Below are 21,457 nucleotides of genomic sequence, written 5' to 3' on the forward strand. Positions count from 1 at the left end.
CCAGGAGTCAATTCCTCAAAATACAATCACAGGCCTGCACCTGCTCAATGGTGAGTTTTCAATCTTAAAGGGACACATTGCGTGCAAAAGTAATCATAGAGACAGTGTGGTCCAGTGGGCAGGTTACTGGACTGGCTGTCAAGAGACCTGGGTGCTAGTCCGAACTCTGCCACTGATCTGCAAGTCACTTCATCTCTTTTCTCTATTATGTCTTTTAAGAGTGTAGGTTCTTTGAGGCAGGGACTGTCTCTTATGATGCATTTGTATATTGGCAAGCACAAGCTATCTGTCTTTGGTACTTTTATAGGCCCCATTACTTTAGTATCTGAGCCCCTCACAATATTTAATGCATGTATCCTCACAATACCTCAGTGAGGTATGGCAGTGCTATTATCCCCTTACCGATGAGGGACTGAGGCACAGAGCAGCTAAGTGACTTGCTCAAGGTCACACAGGAAATCTGTAGCAGAACTGAGACTTGAACTCAGGTCTCTCATGTTCTAGGATGGTGGACAATCCTTCCTCTTTATGGAGGAAATTGGTCCTCAGTCCTGACTGGGGACCAATACATATGCAAATAAATAATAGTTTTAAGCAAATTTCCTGATTTGTGTTTCTGCTAATGCCTTAAGATCTCTCTCTCTCATAGTGTGTGAGTGTATTTTGCTTTTTACTAGTTTTATTCTTCATTTTACTTTTGCAATGGAGTCAACTCAGCTTGTGAAACTAGACTCCACGTTTCAATTTCCATCCGGAGTCAGTTTAAACTGATGATTTTCATGCACTAGCCCAAAGCTCATGCTGCTTTTGTCATCTGGGTTGCCAGCACTGCAAAGGAATTTTAAAACTCCTTCAGTCTGTTTGCATGTAAAATGTATGTCAACTTTTCTAACCTGTGAGGATTTGCAAAATGTCTTTTTTTTTATAACACATTCTAAAATTTGGGAACTAAGGGCCTGATCCAAAGACCACTGAAGTTAAATAGAAGGACAGCTATTGGTTTGGATACAGCTGCAAACTTCTTGACAATGTCTCTTTAAATACATTGGACATTTCAAAAAAAAAAAAAGAGAGAGACAGAGCGAGAGAGAGAGAGAGAGAGAGAGAGAGAGAGAAGGAACTGGGTCCAATTACCCTAACAGGTCCATGGGTCTAAAATATTAAATGAAACTTTCCAGCCAGGCAGGCAAACTGAAGATCTCATCTTAGCCAGGTGTGACTTGAAACACCTGAAATATTAAAACCCCCTAGAGAGGTGTGGGGCCCAGGGCAGAAGTGACAGATTAGTCTTTTCCAGAACCAATTGTGACGGCCAATCATACCAGCCCGCGGGGCCCCCCAGAGCACCGGGCCTGGAGCAGTCACCCCGATTCACCCTACCCAAGGGACAGCTCACTAAATGCTAATCCTCACTAGCTCTCTGAGAATATACCATGTCTGAGTGCTTTGATCCAAACCACTCTTTTGCCAAACTTTATTCAAGTTCATCCACTTGGCTTCCTTACACAACGAAGAGCCCTGGATTGTGGACTGCACAGATGGGAAGCCCCAAAAGATTGCCCTCAAGGATTTATTCTAGACCATTCTGACAGGGGAGGGCTCCAAGCCCCTCAACTCAGACTGTCCACAAAATCCATGGAGAGGTCAAGGGTTCCCTGAGAGGTCAGGGTTGTCTGCAAAGAGACCCTGGACCTTCAACTTGTCTCCAGGGTCCTCGAGCTTCCCTCAGCTTTATAACAGCCCCATATCTTCTGACACTCCCACTGGCATCTCCCAGCACCTTTCCATAGCATGGAGGTCCTATGACGTACAGTAATTGTGAACCACAATTGCTAGTACAGGCTCCATCTGGATTAAATTAGGTACAGATTCTCCCTCAGCATTCTTAGTTGAAAATTGAAAATATTTTTTATGCTACAAAAACATTTGTGAAAAAATGAAAACTTACACCAATTTTTGGTGAAAAATGCGCTGTTGTTGTTTTAAAGATCATTTTTTGACAAAGAAAACTTTTTGTTCCAAAAATGCTGGCAAACTCTACTTACTTACCTCAGACAGGGTGCTTCAAAGCTTAATTAACATACAGCATTGGAATTTTGCTATCTGAGGTGACCCCAGAGTTCTTTCCCTGGGACCCCCCCACCCCGCATGCTCTGGCTGGGGCCCCAGCACTCAGCCAGGCCTCTCCTTTATGATGTCCAAGTGGTTTTCCCACTCCAGTTCAAGTCCTCTGAGGCTCAGCCTTCTGACTGGGCCCTGGAAAGTCCACCCCATCCAAGGTTGTCAAAAAAAGGGAACAAAAGAGGAAATAAGACAAATGAATCATCCGAAAGTTTTCTTCAGGATTTCTCGTCGGGCTGTGAGTTCTAAATAGAGTTCACAGGTAAATAGAGAGGTATAGTCCCCTCTCAAGAGGAGTAAGCATCCAGCTAGCTGGCTGGTTGGCCAGCTCACCCACCCTTCCTTCCTCTCTTCTGGACAGTGGTCATCCGAGGAGTTTCTGTCTTCCACTGGCTCTCTCTCCAGGAGCTGAGGACTGAAAGTCTGCTCTCCTCCCTGGTCTGCCGTCAACTGAGCTGCGTTTCTCCCTCTGAAGTTCCTTCCTCCAATTCTGACATCTCTCACAGATGTGAGGGAACAGGGCCACCTGAGCCCACGTTAGCTCATCGACCTGTGTTGCCTGTATAGGGTTTGTATACCCCATCACAGAGGGTGAAGTACCATAGTCGCCAGCTATAGTTTTAGGACAGGGACGTGTTTCAACAGCAGAAGAACAAATCAGTGTGGGAGGTGGGGATTCTGCCTCGCTAGGCTCAGTATACTTCCCTTCTTTGCAGGAAGCAGACTGCTGCTCTTTCCTCCATTTTCAGGGCCGTTCCAAGCCTAATAAAAATCTACCACACACGTGCCTCGGTAGGAGACAAAGCGTGATGCTACAAAGCAGAGCACAAGGCCCAGGCACCTCCACAAAACAAGCATTGCTGGCCTGCTCACAAACCCAGATCCAGTGACCTATTTGCCAGATATGTACAGCAGCTACCGAGCAGGCCACACGCCAGCTCCTTTAGTTATGGTCATGCGGAAGGCGAGCCTCGAAAAACAGAAAAACTGCTGCACTGTGGAAAAGCATTTCCCCTTGACACTATATTTAATTTGTATCCTTCCCCACTTAGGCACTTGCTGAATGGTCAAGGGGTTCCCTTTCAGCCTGTGTCGGAGCTGCTGAAGACAATGCTTGGTCAGACGCCCGTCCTTGCCACTCATGGCGGATGGTTAATTTTGGATGATGAATACCTAAACCAAGTGTTCACCGATGAGTAACGTTTTCAGTAGGCCAGGTAGGTAGTGGGCACTGTGCTTCCATACTAGAGAAGAACCTGAATCACAAAATTCTGTTCTGGAATCAGAGACAAATCCAACTCCACCAAAGTTTGGGGTATTTGGGCCCTTGAAAAAACCCAGCTTCAGGGTGTATAGGAGGCTATTGTTAGAACCAATAATGAGTTCTTCGGAATAAAAGTGGGTTCACGCTCATCTTTATTACAAAGACAAATACTTTTACATTCTAACAGGAAAGTTAAAATTTACACCAGTCACGGCTCCTGGCCATGTCTTGCGTGAGAAGGGTACGGTCCTGAGGCCCTGAATGTTAATGACACTGAGCTAGCTTTGCTCTTAGTTGGCTTATGGAACTTGCTGCACAAACCCAGCAGGGACGAGCTTGTAACCCGACCTGCATCAGTTACTTTATTCATTATGTGCATTAATAGAATCCTCACTCCCAAGTCTAGTCACCCAGTCTCCTGATATATCTCAACAGCTGTACATGTGGTCAGCTGTCCAGCCCAGCCCACAACCTGCTCTACTTTTGCATCACACGGTTGACATTTGAAAATGCTTAGACACGCCAAGACTTTGAAGACCACTTGAATAACTTGCAGCATTCCTTCAAGTAGGCAAACCTAACTCGACAGGGCAGTCATCGCCCGAGACAGTCTGCCCTATGCACTCCAGTGCAGTCCAGCCATGGATGAAGGCAAAGCACTGAAAATCCGGCTGACTTTCTCTGTTATTTTGGTTGGCATCTCTTTAATGTTTGCAGCTGTGGTGACTGATCACTGGGCAGTGCTGAGCCATAGAGTGGAGCATTACAATTCCACTTGTGAGGCTGCTCACTTCGGGCTATGGCGGCTCTGCACAAAACAGTTTTATATCCAAGACAAAGCTACCAAGGAGCGGAGCTGTGGGCTGATAACTCTGACAGGAGGTACGTGCTTGCATTCGTTCCACTTACACCCTGAAAATGCATGGGAGAAAATGTCAGGCTATTCTTAGTGACATCTTTTAGGAAGTGAAAAAACATGCAGGAAAAAATACGGTTCTTGTTTCCATTGCACTTCATCTTACAAGATTCAACACGTCGATTTGGTTTTCATATTAGCCTGAAAATACACCTCACTGTCACATTTCCTTGAGGCCTTATCCTAAATGTATGATGCCCTGCCACCATATATATCTGTAAGCATATTTAATACACTACTCTTCAGCTCTTTCAATCCAGCAAAGACAGTGGCTGGTATAAAGGGGACCAGATAGGAGAAGGCAAAAGTCACAGAGAGATATCAGGAAGAAGGATATTTTCCCACCAGCGTTTTGCTGACATCTACAACCCTGCAATGACTATGCAAAGCCATACTCAGGCAAAACGTCCATTGAGTCCACAGGGCATTTTGCCTGAGTGAGGATTACTGAGTGGGGCCGATATCTGGTTCACTAGAAGGAGTTCGTAGTTCAGAGAGCTATGCCAGAACCACTTGTTCTTGAAAGATCCTAAGTAATTCAAAAGCTACTCTTCATAACTAGTATTACTTAGGGCAGCATGGAACTGCATGCGATGGTATATTTCTCCAAGTGCCAAAAATGCTGTAAATTACGTGAAAAATAATCTATCCGTGATTTATGAGGTCTCCTTAAATTTAATACAGTGACAGAAAGCAACTGTGCTCTGTGTTAGTGATAAAAGAAGTCTAATCAAACACTTTTCTTTATACTGCGTAGTTACATATTCTGAGAGTAGTCCCATTGAAATCAACAGGAAGGATGGTAGACTGCCCCCCTCGCTAGTTTCCTGGAAGAGCATTACATTAGCATGATTTGTGAGAAGTTGTATTACATTTTTGCTGATTGCAAAGTCTACTGCAATCATGCAATATGTGCTAATACCCCTTTCCTGACTTTTCTAATTTCAAGAGGCTAATGGCAAATTGGATTATTTCCTAGACAGAAAAGTCTCCTGAGTAACAGGATTCCCTTCTGATGACCACCCCAGGTTGAAGTTAAAGTTAGATTTTAATATCTTTGTAAATTTGCTGTGAAATCGTATAGTGATGATTCTCAGTCTGTCTGGCTAAACTATTTATTATTAGACAGAAGAGGCTGATCCACAGCATTCAGATCTGAATTCAGATCTGGCTTTCCACCACAGTTGGGGGCTTTTGAATTGGGAAGTTTCACTTAGCCCCATTTCTAATTAATATAATAAATACATTCTAATATAGCTAGTAACCTTAGCTATACCATTGTCTCTGCACGTGTAGGAAGCTTTATGTTTAAGAGGGAGACAGACAGATTGGGAGAAATACATAAATACCAGACATTGTTGGATAAATTTAAAACTCGTAAATATCCAGCTGTCTCAGTAAAACAGATTCATCATCTATACAGCACAAAAGTGTTAGATATCTTTGACAGACATCAGCATGTGCTTGCATGGACATCTCACAGCTGTGCTATCCACGCCCTCTGTGCTGGCTTCTTAAAGTGCAGAATAAACAAATGGGTAATTATGGAGACAGCGAGCTGAAGGCCTCTTTGGAGCAGCTTGACTGCAACAGTGATGACCTTTAGATATTGGATAGGTGGGCATACTTTTAAAGGGCTTGACAGATTCTCCTGGGATTTGATGAAATTCAGTTTCAAAACCATTATATTCAATAACACTGAATTCTTTCATGTGTGTCATTGGAAGTTCTAAAAGAGCTCTTTACAACCGCTAATTAAATACTCGCATCGCTGCTGTTAGGTAGATACTATTATCCCCATTTTTACATTAGGGAAACTGAGGCACAAGAACAGGTTTCAGAGTAGCAGCCGTGTTAGTCTGTATCCGCAAAAAGAACAGGAGGACTTGTGGCATCTTAGAGACTAACACATTTATTTGAGCATAAGCTTTCATGGGCTACAGCCCACTTCATCGGCTGCATGCAGGGGAAAATACAGTGGGGAGATTTTATATACACAGAGAACATGAAACAATGGGTGTTACCATACACACTATAATGAGAGTGATCAGTTAAGATGAGCTAATACCAGCAGGAGAGAAAAAAAAAACCTTTTGTAGTGATAATCAAGGTGGACATTTCCAGCAGTTGACAAGAACGTGTGAGGAACAGTAGGGGTGGGGGAAATAAACATGGGGAAATAGTTTTACTTTGTGTAATGACCCATCCACTCCCAGTCTTTATTCAAGCCTAATTTAATGGTGTCCAGTTTGCAAATTAATTCCAGCAGTCTCTCGAAAGCTCAAATAAATTTGTTAGTCTCTAAGGTGCCACTAGTACTCCTGGTCTTTTTGAGGCACAAGAGGGGTCAAAGGCTGGCCCAGGGCCAGCAGCGTATTAATGCCTAGGCCGACAAGGCCTAGGCCTAGGGTGGCAAATGTGCAGGGGCAGCAAATTTATAATAGCAGCCAGAGGTTGCTTCCCGCGGCGCTGGTTCGCGCCCTCTGCCCCAACTCCACCCCTTCCCCACCCCCATTCCCCGCCCCCTCCCTGCCCCTATTGGTTCCCTTCCCCAAATCCCTGGCCCGGCCCCGCCTCCTCTTCTGAGCGCGCTGGGTTCCACCCCTTCCCCCCTCCTTCGCGAAGCTGTTTCGCGCACAAGCACTGGCAGGGAACAGGGAGAAGCAGGACCCAGTGGCGCGCTCAGGGGAGGAGTTAGAGGCCTCACCTCACCTACAAGATGCTATGCAAGTGCAAAGAATGATTATTTTTACGCCTTTCAGCGGGCTGTAGAGATGGGCTCAAGCCGTTGAGTTCAGATCCAAGGGTCGGGAAGTGTGTGAGCCAAGGTTTTGGTCTGTCTGTGTTGTGAAGGACCTCTGTGAAAGACCATATCTCATGGAGTTTAATTTATCTACGTCAGAAGGACAAAGGGTCACTCTGACAGTATTCAAACCTGCATTTCCAGGGAGCTTAGGCATTCCAGACATTGATATAGAGTGCTAATGGATCACATTCAAAGCAGTTGGAGATATCCGGGTACACAGGTGCATGGTTTTGTTGGTAGCTAGCCAAGGATGGCCAGAATTTGGGAGGAATACATCACGTGGCTGCAGGGGAGAGAGACATTAATGGCAAGAACCCCTGTCCATGGTGGGCCTCCTGATTCACCGGTGACACAACTTATTCCTTCCAGCAGCTCAAATCATTGTTGGCTTCTTTATCATTTTCCCCTGCTAGTTCAGCTGGTTTTGCTGATTCCAGGGCTCACCAGGCCCTACCCAGTTTAGTTTACAGGAGTTGATCTGGATCATAATGGGTTGCAGGATACACAAAGTAACGGGTCTGTTAGGAAGTGATCTCAGCATCAACTCAAGCATGGCTATCATTATACTAAAACACAAACTACCGCCTGTAAGTTAGAACACAGCTGCAATGTAAAATGCTGTTAGCATCTTCCATTGGATTCCTATCAAACGACGCAGAACCCCCTTTGATTTTGAGATGAGCATGAAGAGCAACCTCTGTGGCGCTGTACTGTAAATGGGTTTGTTCATGAGCACAGGAAAGGGACCTGGGTCCCAAGGAGATTTTCATACTTCTACATAGCCATTTTCTTGCCTTCTTCAGAAATAAACTAGTGATTCTCCCTCTCTCTCACTGTCAAGAGCATGGTGATAAAAAGTGTTAGGGGACCTGAAGAAATAGAGATAGATCATGTCCCTTAAAGCACCTGTGGCCAAACTGTGGTATATGAAAAGCTGGCTGGAAACACGGTGCTGCCTCCTGTTTCTCGTTTCCAGATGGTAAATTACATAGAGGAAGCCAGGAATACATTAAATATTGTCCTAACTTTACTTTTCCATGTAGGCAATTGCTGTAGTTGCCACAGGATGTTCTGTGATTGTGAAAAGGAGGGGAGGTGGTGCATGCAATCATGGACAGTAGTGGAGATCGGTTGGGCAATTATGAATGAGAAGTGAAGTGGTCCAGGCAATCACGAGTGGGAAGGAAATTAAACCCAGTGATCCTGAATGATAGTGGAGGTGTCCAGGCAGTCATGAATGGCAGCAGAGGAGGTCCAGGAAAATCATGAATGGAAAGAGAGTTAAGTCCAGTGATCATGAATATAAGGGGAGCTGGACTGGGTGACCGTGAATGGGAAGGGAGGTGTCCACAAGAGACTCTGTTATGTTGTGGACCATGCTATGAATACGTTTGAGAACCTCTGCCTTAAACAGAAGCTATTCATAGCTCATTGATAGGTTTTTTTTACTAGCTCAACAGGGTAACTTCATGGCAGAGATATCACAATTAGGGGTAGAGAAAAGCCAAGGATCCTGCAAAGCTTTCGTCTATTATGAAATCCATTTTAAATCCCCATTATGTAAACAAAGTGTGACACAAATGAGGTGATTTTTAATTCATGATGTGGACGGTAAAGGATGGAAGTGGCGCAGGTCTGTTGAATAACAGGGGACTGTGTTGATAAAGAGATTCCTGGGACTAGAACAGCGTAGTTTAAATGATGTGCTGAAGCATTTTTATGATGACCAGTGAGTTAATTGCTGGGTAATACCGTTGTTTTAATTTGAGCAAAGTTAGTAAAAGGACCCCTCCTCTCATGCTAGAGGCCCAGGGAGACATGATTCGTTGATGCATATTAAGTCCATCAAAATTAACCCAATACTCACAGGGTAGAATATTTACTTGTGTTTAAGGTTTGCCACTTGCATTCAATGGGGCTGCAGCCATGTAACTTAGGGTACATCTACACTGGAGCTGAAGGTAGGGTAGACATACTTGCAGTAGCTCCAATCAAACTAAAGCACTAAAAATAGCAGGATAGCCACAGTGGCATGAGAGCAGGGCAGGCTGGCCATGCTGAGTACAATCCCCTCTGAAATCCAGGCTACCCCCAGGCAGCCAGGGTTATGCCACTCTTTTTAGTGCACTAACTTAGTCAGAGCTAGTGTGGGTATGTCTGCCTGAGCTGGAAATTACACCTCCAGCTCCAGTGGAGACATACTCTGAGAGAATAAGTCCGTCTACCACTTCCAGTGTTGCGGTGGAAGATCCCCTGCATTTCATGTGCAAAAAGCCTCTCCCTGCTGATCCATCGTAGCTTCATGCAACCTGAACAAACTGCTCCAAAACCAGTGCAGCAGCATCATCCAGCCAATTTCCTGTGGTACAATTTCCTGTGGTACGCAAAGCTGTGGCCCTTGCCCCCGATCAGTTCATGGATGGTTGATTTTTGGACCCTGGCTTTGCATTAATCAGCACAAACCAGGTTTCTCTTCTGCCAACACCTCACTTTTCTGGAGACTAGTTAAAAGCAAAACCAATGGCTTAAAGACTAAGCATTTCCATTTTGTCTTGGTTCCCCTGCCCTCTGTCACAGGGATCAAAGGATCCCAACAACAGCCTCCATCTCCCCAGCATGGAGCAGCATTGATACATATTCTCAACCACCCTACGCTCACTGTCAAAGGGATGCGGCTGCCCCACGCTAGTCCCCCAGTCCTGATTGCTTGGAGACACTTTGTTCTCTTGTGTGCGCATGGCTTGCAGTTTTAGCCTCAGTATGCAGCAGCTTAAACACAAAACACAGTCACAAGTCTCTGAGTCCAGACATGTTTGCTCCAATCTTTTTCAGTGATAAAAGACAAGCAAATGAGCAGAAGCTGAGAGACAGTTATTTTATTATATTTTTTTTTTATAAACTGATATTTATTCTACCTCTCAGAGGAAACTTCAGCTAATGAGCCCATGCTCATTAGTGTGTTATGCATGCTGCTCTGTAACTGTCTGATCTGCTATTGGAGAGAAAATAAATACCGTACTTGTAACAGCAACTCCAGAATATGCCATCTACGCTGTAGGAGACATGAAAAGAACTAGGCTGATAAAGTGCAATATTATGGCATCTTATTACTATTAAAATTAGCTCTTTAAATATACACAACCCTTTACAAAGGTTTGTCTACACTGGGGGGTTGCTCTGGCTGCAGCCGTTCATGCCCGGACCCTGATGTAGTGGCTCCGGAACAAAAGCCTAGTGTAGACCGCTAAAGCCATAAACTGCACCAGAGATGCTTACCCTGGATTCACACTGCACTAATGGCTTTGTGAGTCTACACCAGGGGTTTGCACTGGTTCAGCCGTGGCTGGCTACCAGTGGCTGAAATTTCCGGGGTGCAGCAGTGAGATGAGCAGCCTCACAACCCATTGACTTTATAGTCTTTTCTTCCCAACTTCTTCCGTCCTCCATTATTTGTTCTACAAATTATGACCATTTGTGATCCAGAATGGTTAAATTCCCTGCAGTCTTGGAAGTGTTCCCCAGTTTTACTATGGCAAATATAACCTCATGGTACAGTAAATGTGAGATTTTTAATATAGTCTGTAAAGGCAGGGTTGACCATAGTCTCTTCAAAGTATCCGGCTGATCATTAGCAAAGCACAATCAGACAATTTAAGGTCCCAGTTGGCTATGTTTGCAGGATCTTGTTGATTACACAACTTCCACCCAAATTCTTGGCAAGGGGATGTTCTTTCAGCTATATGTACTTGTCAAGATCTCAGTTAAATGAGTTATAAATAAATGCCAAGTGCAAATAAACTCCCTCCAAATGGTACAGCTGGCAAAGCTTAATGTCAATGGGCATCATCCCAACAGACCCTTCCCCTCGCACTCACTCCAGAGGCTGAAAACATTATTTTTCGCAGGCACAGAGAGATGCTTTCCATCCTGAGTCCCCAATCTTTGTTCACAAGGGTCACACCACAGAATAGCTATTTGTGACGCCAGTAGGATAGCCCAAGGAAGCCTGGGACAGTGGGACCCTGCTCTGTTATACGAAAACTCCACTTGCTTCATTGTGTTTCAATAGACAGTGAAGCTTCACTGAACGGTAAAAAGATTCCAGGCTGCAAAACCTCATCGATTCGAGCTACTAGCAAGGCAGCGAATTCTTCCCTCTAGTCCCTGCTACTTGTCTTAACTGCCAGGAATGGCAAGAAGGCAGATAAACCTGTCAACACCAGTGGCAAAGAGCCTGAAACAGGAGAGGGAGCTCTTATGCTCACAGCCAAGTCAGAGGGGAAGCTAGGGTGGGGGGTCTCTTCCAACCCAAGGCAGGCAGGGGAAAGGAACCCCTTCTGATTTTAGCAGAGGAGAGGGAGCTGCATTCCCCATTACTTTCCTTACTTTAACCCCAGCTCCTTCCAGAGGTGTGATGTCCCAGGCAGCTCCCTGGCTTGGCGGAGAGAGCATTAGGCAAGGAAAGAAGGAGGGATGCCATTCTGGAGGGGGTGAGTTGGCAATGGCAGAAAGGAGAGGAGGAGAAGATGCAAAGCCAGCCAGGGGGGTGCCAGTCTCAGGAAATGCCGCATGGGGCACTGAGGAGGCAGGAATCTGCACTGGCTGCTGCTGGAAGGAAAGGATTTTCTGTAATTCCTTCTTAAAACAGAAAGGTTGACTCCCTAGGCAGCGCTTTCTTTGGGAAGAGTGTCCGAGGTTTTGCCCGATGACAGCCTTGTGATTGCTTTATCTCTGCTTATGTAGCCGGCTGCCTTTCAGGCAGCATCCATTCACCTGCTCAGACATAAAACATTCTATGCCAATTTCTCCTCTCCTCTACACATGTGCAACCCCTGGGAAGTCAGCAAAGTCACCAGACATTCATCTTGGTGTCAGAGGAGAATTCACCCCTCGTGGACGCCAAACCATGTCCTTTCTAGGGTTGCCAACCTGCCAGGATTGTCCCGGAGTCTCCAGGAATAAAAAAATTAATCTTTAATTAAAGATAATGTCATGCGATGGAGCCTCTAGGAATTCATCTGACCAAAGCTGGCAACCCTAGTCCTTTCCCAAGTACCTCAGAGGCCGCTCTGCCAGCAGAGCTTGCCGTGCATAGTAAGTATAATGTGCACAGATCAGATTACAGACTGGCTAAAGCTTAACACTTCTTCATGCACTTGGCCACCAGCTTTTAGGAAATCCAAGTTCCATTTCCTTTCCTTGATTCTCGTCACAATCCCCTGTGTGTGTGTAATATGCCGCAGAACGTTCCGAGGCGACGCTAAGTGACGTTAGGCCTGATCCGAGAAACCGATGGGGACTTACATATCGATTAATGTTCTATTATTTTATATTAGCAGCTTGTGGAGAGGTCAAGTGCATTTGAAACCACCAGCAGGACGTTTCTAGGCGATGAGTTTGTGTTGTTAGGGTTTTTTTGACTGGCATGGATGAGAAGTATTCTCTAATAACGGAAGCGTAGGCTCAAGGCCCATTAAAGCCACATAAAGCTCATGTTTAAGTACTTTGCTGGATCAGGGCATAAATCACTTGTTTAAAGCCCCTCATTGCCTGGTTTGCTCTTAGATGAACTGCATACCGGACATGTCTGCAGCAAGTTCAGGATTAAGGTCCCATTAATCTCTACCCATTTGAATTTTTCAGTTCCATTACTGTAAAAGAAAATTTTATTTCCCTAATTTTGGTTTCTTAAACTCGGTTATTCTTAGCAACTGATATTCTCCTTTGTTCTTGTTCAGACCGTAACTGTTCCTACTTCAAACACTTCTCTCCAGGGCAGAGCACAGAGATATTTGAAAGAACCACCCAAAAAGGTAAGAATTTGCTTGGACGAATTCTTTACTAGCATTACGTGAACTGAGTGTATATGGGAACTAATGTAAAGGGTTTCACCAGATTTAGGGCCCACTGAAGTCAATTGGGAAACACCTATTGATTGTACAGGGACTTAGAACAGACAGTTGGTACTGAGATGGGCTTCATATCCTATTAATCGATGCTCTGGACCAGCCGAGGCACCGGATTCCCGGGGAGACCAATTTTCAAACAGCAGCCCTTTCTTCTGTTGTCCATGTCCCATGCTTGGTTTCTGCTCAAATTGTTCCTTAGGCACATGAAACTGGCATTATACATATAAGGGCCAATTTGGAAACCCCAAAAGCCTTTCCACCGTATGTATGGCACTCACAACACTGACACTCCCTCCTACCTCTAAACAGCAACAACAAAGGATATTAATAAAATCAAAATAAATAAACAAACAAAAATCCAACCCCAAGCAGACTTTTGACTCCACTGAGAGGGAGGTACCCGAGGCTCCACGTAGCCCCCTAAGGTCTTTGCTATTGCTATAATGTGACAGGCACTCAAAGAAAGAAAGATCTAGGCCACAGCAAAGATACCCACATCTGAAATCTGACCAGATAGTGTTTACTCTGCTTGCATTGGAAAACTATCTGCATCTCACAGACGATTTAGACCCTTTCTAATCAGTCCTTACTAAAACCTTATTTTTAGCATTAGTCTGAAGTGCTTGCCTCTCTTACTGAGGACACATCTCCTTACATTTTGCTACACAACACATTGTAGTGTGGAGCAAACTAGACACTGATTGCATTTCACATAGTAAACCACCTGCTTTGCTTCCGCTGTAAATAAAAACAGTGGGAAACCCTGCAGCATATGGTTTTCTAAAGAAGCAATTTCCCCCAGACACAGGGAAGACTGTGAATTTGAAATGATACTCTGAGTGGAATAAAGAACAAATATCGGAGCTGCCTGCTTTTGTTACCCATTTATACGCTATTATATCCATCCATCCAATCTGAAAAATGTCTCCACTATATTGTTAGTCACTTCAGAAGAAAGTTGAGAAAAACGTCTTTTCTGTGAAGAGAAGGAAAAAGCCGAAACCATCACAAAAGGCTCCTAAATTGCAACTAACTCTTTCAGGCAGTTCAAACACATAGCAGATAACACACAGGAAAAAAATTTTAAGAAAACGTCAATAGAACAAGGAGTATGAAAAAGCAATGAGACCAAAGAGCAATATGCTTTGGCCTACTACAAAAATAGCTTCATTTCTATGGAAGCCAATTAGTAAGAGGCAGAAAGATTCTTCATGATTCTGCTTAGAAGATAATTTTTAAAGAATAACACGGAAGGCAAACAGCACAAGTGGTGCTATGTTTCATGCCTGGCTACACATGTTAAATATTAAATGCATCTGAAAACTAATGCAATATGTAAGTGAAGATCTGAATTATTCAACTGGCAATTTCTCCCCTCCATTCAGATATTGAACTGTGTTTTGGCTGGGTGAATTATCTTACACATAGCTTAGCTTGGCTGGATGGAACACCTTTGGAGCAAGTTTATTCCCATGCTCTTGAGAAGCTAGATTTTCACAGAGCTGGGAAACGTTGTTTTGCAGGATGAGGAGAGGATGTTGCTGTGTGATCCTGGGTAAGTCATTTCACACACACACACGTACGTCTGTTTCCCCTTTCCCTTTCTTGCCTATTTAGCTGTCGAAGCTCTGGGGCAGAAAACTGTCTCTTAATATGTGTTTGTATATTGCCTAACACTATGTGGCCCTGATGACAGTTGGAGCCTATAGGCGCTACTAAAATAAACATGTATAATAAAAATAGCATTGCTTTCTATTAGCTTTTTTTTTTTTAAAGGAAAATCTAGATAGAATAATGGAGTGAAACACTTTTAAAGATTTAAGACCAAATCTCCACCCTCTCAGATAAAACCTTTATGGGAGGAAATCTAATAAACTAAAAAGTTGGTCATGACAATTTATTACCCTATATTAAGCTACTTCTGGGCTTTTCTCCTCCAGATTCCACCTCCAAGCCAACTCAGTTTAAACATTTGCAGGGGATGGTTTTAGGAAGTGATGGCAAATCTTCAAACAGAACATGAGGTCTCGTGTGCTCATTTGTGAGGCAAAATGTGTTTGTACTGCACCTAGCACAGTGGGGTCTGGGTCCAGGACTGAGGCTGGTCAGCACTACTGCAATACAAAGAAATAATAATTACGGCAACATATTCTTATGCTCACCTATTTCATCATAGTGCTGGGGGGGAATTGTGAGTACAAACAGAAAAGTGCCCTGGTCTGACCCTTTTGTAATCCCATTGGGCCCAGGGCAGACAATGTAACTACTTGTGAGAGTGCGGCCAAGTCAAGTGAGGACCAGGCCCGGAGTTTCTATCATGTCATTATGTGTGTCATTTGCTTTTTTCTACCAGGGGCGTTTAGAAAGAGTCTTTGTCCCTACTCTTTTGAGTCTTGCGTCTGCTCCCACTGAATTCAGCAGGGGCATGACCAAAACCCCTAGCGGCTCACCACACTTCTTCTGTGCTAGAAATACTTGGTTCTCTTGGGCCAGTTATCTGCATCAAGGAAAGAGCAGCTGTTACGATTTTAAATGTTTTCTTTCCTTTGCTGAACTGATCCCATTGCAGAGGCACGGTGGCGGGCGGGAGAACACAGGAAGTCGCACCCATTCATCTTTCTCTCCCTCTGTTTTGCCTCGCCAGAGTACAGCATTTCCGCTGCAGCCATCGCCATCTTCAGCGTGGGCTTTGCAATCATTGGAACAATCTGCATCCTCTTATCCTTTAGGAAAAAAATGGATTATCTCCTGAAGCCAGCGTCCATGTTCTACACCTTTGCAGGTAGGCCATTTGGTGAGACTTAAAAGAGATGTATGCACTTAGATCTTAGGGCAACGAGCGTGACCGAGAGCGAGATGTCATGAAGGCTGCATTCATCTCCTTGCAGCAGAAAGGCAGATCATTCCATACAACTGAACTTATGTTACTGAGCTCTGAAAATTTGCCTGAGAAACAAGAGTCAGCTCTGGGAGGCTATTCTGTGTGAGTGTATCTGAAATGTTGGAACACTGTAGAATCACCTCGAGAAAATGGGTATTTCTAAAATATTCAGTGTTAGACCCTGCTGTATAGCAGGGATATGTGGGAGGTTCTAGGGACAGAAATCTGTCCAGAAGACATTGAGCACCAGTGTCAAATCCTCAGCACAAACCTGATGTAGGAAGGGGTGTCACTCATGATCCTGAATACGCTTCAAGGTTCCCCTGTTCTTGATAAGGCATCTGCCACTACATTTTCTTTTCCCTTGAAGTGGATTATTTCCATGCCATAGTCCTGCAGAGCTAGGCTCCAGCCTAACAGTCTACGATTGGTCCATTTAGCTCAGTGCAACCATATTAGCAGGGAGTCCATTAAAATCTGATGTTTTTTATTATAGAAATAAGGCTTAACCTGCTTCACAGCCCAAACTATGTCACAGCATTCCCGCTCGATGATGTGGCGGGGGGGGCACTGTTTTACTTCAGGAGGCAATGGGGGGCCTCTTGTCTCCCACCCCATTCTGCATTAGCACTGCCCTAGCCCAATGTTAGAAGCATCAGTATTCAGCACAAAGGGTTTGCTGAAATCAGGGCTGACTAAAACTGGGTCTTTAGACAAAACCTCCTTTACGTCCTTGATGCCTCTCTTCAGCTGGCTCATTGGCTTTAACTGCTGCAAGTTGTTCCATGAGTCTTTGATGGGCTCTCAGCTTAACATCCTCAGCTTTTTTTTTTTTGGTCTCCCTGATCCACAATTCCACCATCAGTCTCTGGATCTCATGTTCTTCCTGGGCTGCCCGGTACAGCAATTGGGCCAGTTCCAATGGCGTGTTTTCTTCTGTGGCATCCGGTGCAGAAAGGTGCTCAGGTTTCACCTGGCCAGCATTTATGAGTAAAAGTCTAAGCTCCTGAAATGGAGTTTTTGTTTTATAGGATGTTCCCTTCTCCTTACATCACTTTTCAAGGTCTTTTCTGTGAAGACCATCATCTGACAGTGGTTCACTCGTTGTGTCTAATCTTGAACCTTTCAAACTCTCAATATCAAGTTTAAACTTTTAACAGAGCTGGGTTATGATCTATAAATTCAGTTGACCTGTGGCATGTGAATCCTGCCAAGACTATCCCAGTGTCAAGCTGCCTCGAGTGGCTCAGGAGAATGAGTACCAATCTCAGGGCAGACCCTTAGGAAGCAGGGCACACCTTGGGTACTGCGATCTATCTTAACACCTGACTCTGTGACAGATGGGCCCTGACCCCAACAATCACAACCATATTCAGGTTACTCCCAGTCCCAAAGGCCCAGTCACTTACCCCAGGTCAATTACCAATGATAATGCTTGTAGCCAATCCTCTAATAAGTGAATTAAAGATTTATTAACTAAGAAAAAGAAATGAGAGTCACTGACAAGGTTAAAGCGAGTAAACACACACACACAAATGAGGTTTAGCCTTAGGTTCCAAAAGGCAATAGATGCTTCTATAATAAGCAAGCTCGATGTCCTTAGGGCTAATCCAGGCCAAGCACTAGGGATCTTTTGCTTATGCTTAGTAATTCTTGACCCTCAGAGTCTAAGCAGCATAAAGATAAAGTTTCTCCCTATTTGGGATTTTTATTCCCTTCCCCAGCTGGAGTTCAGGCTGATGGAACGAATCCCCATGCACGTCTCCGCTTCATGGGTGTGAGGGAAACAATCAACAAAGTCTTTTGTCCTCTGATGTTTCACAATGGCTCATTTGGTTTCAATGGGCCTCCTCACAGACAGGACCTAATACCTTTTGTAGGAAGCCAGCATTTTACATGAGTTAATGCTTGTTTCTGGTGAGTTACCCAGTTACAGATCTCGCTGCTAACATGGGGGACAGATGTTCTAAGTGAGATTACTACATGCCGCATCCTACCAGCATTTCATAAAGTCTAAACACTAAACACATTCTTACAAACTTAACATCTATTTTAGAAAAGTTAACACACAGGTGAGACAGACTAGTTTCCAGCTCTGCATATGTCTGTGTTCCGTTGAGGCCTAGAGGCCTTGGCATGAGCTGGCACCTGGTCTGCCAGCGTGACACAGGGCACAAATCAAAGGTCATCTGATTCAAGCCTCAGATTATGATGCTATCTCAAAAAAACATGATGGTTGAATTTTCACTGCAGCCAGCACTACCTTTTCAACCCATCCTCCTCTTGCCTGTTAAATACCACGATGGTACTTAGGTAGCTCAGTGAAACAGGCTTTAGAACAGCCAGCTCCCAGAGAATGCTCTGGTGACCAAATGCATGGTTTTAATTCTACTGTTTTACTTGCTGTTGAAATGCATAGCAGGAAGAGTGAATTACACAGTGTTTTCTTCACTTTTGAAGAAGCCCTACTTTACAGTCACAGCTTCATGAAGCACTGTGTGGCTCTGATCATTCCCAGCCATGTTTAGCCTTAACCAACACCTGCCCATAGGACTTTTTGTTTCTCCTTAAAAATGAGACTGAGATTTACAAAGCTGCCTAAATATAAAATGTTGTTTCAAGCTCAGATATAAATCACTGTCTGAATTCGGGTGCCAAATTGGCAGGACTATTGGTCCCTGTTGCATGGCATTTCTTGTGCCTTACAGCTCAAAAGGTGACTTGATTACAGCCCATATCCAAACAGGGAGCAGATATCTCATACTCCAAGGGCTCTTAGTCTAGCAGACAAAGGCCACACAAGATCCACAGTGACTGAAATTTGAAGTTATTAAAATTCAAACTGCAAGTACAAATGTTTACAGTGAGTAGGGTGACCGGATGTCCCGATTTTATAGGGACAGTCTCGATACTTGGGGCTTTTTCTTATATAGGCTCCTATTACCCCCCCACCCCCATCCTGATTTTTCACACTTGCTGTCTGGTCAGCCTAACAGTGAGGTTAATTAACCCTTAGATCCGCTTGCCAATGGATGTGGTAAGTTCTCTGTCCCTTGGAGTTCTTCAGTCCAGACTGAAGATCTTTCTAAAAGACACACTCTAGTTCGACAAGAAGCCAGTGGGTACGATGCAGGAATGAAGTTCTGTGGCCTGTTATGCAAGAGGTTCAATTCGGTGATCTTATTGATCCTTAAAACCTATAAATCATCTATGAACCTCACTGCGTAGTCTTCTAACCAGAAACGCAGGCAAAGAGGTCAGTTATGAACGAAAGCAATAAGGACTGAAACCCCTGCTCTCCAGCTCACCCTCTCTTATTTCTCCAGGCCTGTGCATGATCATCTCTGTTGAAGTCATGAGACAGTCTGTGAAAAGGATGATTGACAGCAAGGAGACTATCTGGATAGAGTACTACTATTCGTGGTCTTTTGCCTGTGCCTGCGCCGCCTTCGTCCTGCTCTTCATCTGTGGGATCGCTCTTCTGCTAATCTCTTTGCCTCGCTTCCCACAGAATCCGTGGGAGTCTTGTATGGACGCAGAACCAGAGCACTAAATGCCTTCATCTAGGCTCACTGCTTACGCAATACCGGAAAGGGCTACAAAAGAATTGATACATTTTTTTTAAAGTGTCAGGATGGTGGAATATGAAGACAAAAGTGTCCTTAGTTAAAAACCAGGTTATTGAACCAAAGGGAAGTTCAATACTAATTATTGTTTGTTGGGTTTTTTTTTTAAAAAAAAAACAGCTTGGGTTACTCAATTTGTACCCTCAATCCGCCGAATGCTGGGCAAAGTCATCGGCAATTTGGGAATGCTTTCGGCAAATGCAGTTGAGGGAAAGTGAGAGAGCACGAGATGGTTTAATGAGAAGGTGCATAATCTAGTGGTTAAAGCACAGGACTGGAGTTGGGAGATCTAGGTCACATTACTGGCTTGGCCACAGACTCACTGTGGGACTTATAGCTTCTCTGTGAGTCAGTTTCCCCATCTTTACAATGAGAATATTGCTTCCCTATCTCACTGGGGTGGTGTGGGGCTGATGTTTGTACATAATTTGGAGATCCTCCCATTGGAAGTGCTCTATCATTAGCAGTGTTACAATAAAAGAGGTTTAGGGATAAAATCACCCTTACAAATGTACCGCCTAAACTCTACAAATTATTTCATTCTGCCAACCTAAGCACTTGTCATAATTAAAACTCCTACGAGGAGTCCAGTGGCACCTTAAAGACTAACCGATTTACTTGGGCATAAGTACTTGGGCATAAGATCCATCTGAAGAAGTGGTTTTTTTACCCATGAAAGCTTTTGCTTATGCCCACATAAATCTGTTAGTCTTTAAGGTGCCACCAGACTCCTCGTTGTTTTTGTGGATACAGACTAACACGGCTACCCCTGTGATAATTAAAAGTCCTATGACTCCTACTGTATTTGAATGCTAATGGCAAAGCCAAGCAAGTACTGACCTGTAGGGACAATGTTTTCCTTTAATAAAGAGATGGAATCCCCCACTGAGGTACGATTCCTGTTTTCAGGACAGTGGTTTTGGGGAATGAACCATACAGATGTCTGCTTCACTGTAACTCAGAGTGGTACTTCCTGTACAGAGCTTCAGATTTGTGTCTTGTTGCTGACCTTTTGTTGGAACAGCCCACTTGATGCTTCTGTTTTGTAAAAGCGTTTTTAAGCAAGAACTCTCTAAAGGAACTGCCAAGGCGGGATGGACATTATAAACAAAGCTGAGTGAATCTCACGTGTTAAAAAACTGCATAGCTGTTATTTATGCGTGTTTGAAAGAAATTGTATACTGTTTTGTTCATCACAGTGTGTGGAACAACCACACAGGAAGCCAACTGTATGATGTAAAAGTTATTCATTGTACTGCATCATGACTGCCAGTGCTTTCCAAAGGGCAGAGACGCTCTGTTCTGTGACCAATGCAGAATAATGGCTTAATAGGTCACCATGGCATTGCATAGGTACATTAAGATCTGCTTCTGACACTTAAAGCATGGAAATGGGCTGGGGATTTCTGAACCTGGAGCCTCATCATTAATGTGACAGCTAATTCTATTCTTCAGCAAGATGGGGACATCCATGTTCCTCAATTTGCCACCTCAAAAATATGAGGCAAAGCCTTAATCTGATGCACATGAGGAACCATGTGGGATTCAAATGTAAGGCCTAAATAACATGCTTTACTTAGTTACTGACACCCCTTCCCCAAGGAAGACTCCCACTGATTTCCACAAAAGGCAGATTTCAGGGAGCGATGAATAGGGACCATTATCCAAGCTGCTCAACGATTTTTGTTTTAGCATGAAAAACGTTGAAAGAAAACGAGCAGTTTTGGTTTCATTTGAAATTTTTTTTTCCAAATTTTAAAATTCGTTTCGAATTTTTGGGAGGGGGTTCCCTTTCCTCCCTTTTCCAGTCAGAAAAACTGGACAAGTCTGAAAAAAAAAGAAAAAAAGAGAGAGAAAAGGGGTAGGTGGGGGAATGTTAGTTCCTCTCATTTTGCTAAGATAAGACCATTCATAACGGTCCCGGAAGAGGGCCG

The 21,457-nt window shown here is 44.1% G+C and overlaps 1 protein-coding gene across 1 annotated transcript; it reads left to right on the forward strand.

The window, feature by feature from the left end:
* The first annotated feature begins 4,026 nt into the window (after nucleotides 1-4,026).
* On the forward strand, nucleotides 4,027-19,475 carry CACNG1 (calcium voltage-gated channel auxiliary subunit gamma 1). Its single transcript, XM_074971007.1, has 4 exons — nucleotides 4,027-4,267; nucleotides 12,846-12,920; nucleotides 15,661-15,798; nucleotides 19,224-19,475. The coding sequence occupies exons 1-4, from the start codon at nucleotides 4,027-4,029 to the stop codon at nucleotides 19,448-19,450; spliced, it is 681 nt and encodes a 226-aa protein (XP_074827108.1). The 3' UTR covers nucleotides 19,451-19,475.
* Nucleotides 19,476-21,457: the final 1,982 nt, after the last annotated feature.

This window comes from Natator depressus, chromosome 14, assembly GCF_965152275.1.
Source record: "Natator depressus isolate rNatDep1 chromosome 14, rNatDep2.hap1, whole genome shotgun sequence".
Lineage (NCBI taxonomy): Eukaryota > Metazoa > Chordata > Testudines > Cheloniidae > Natator > Natator depressus.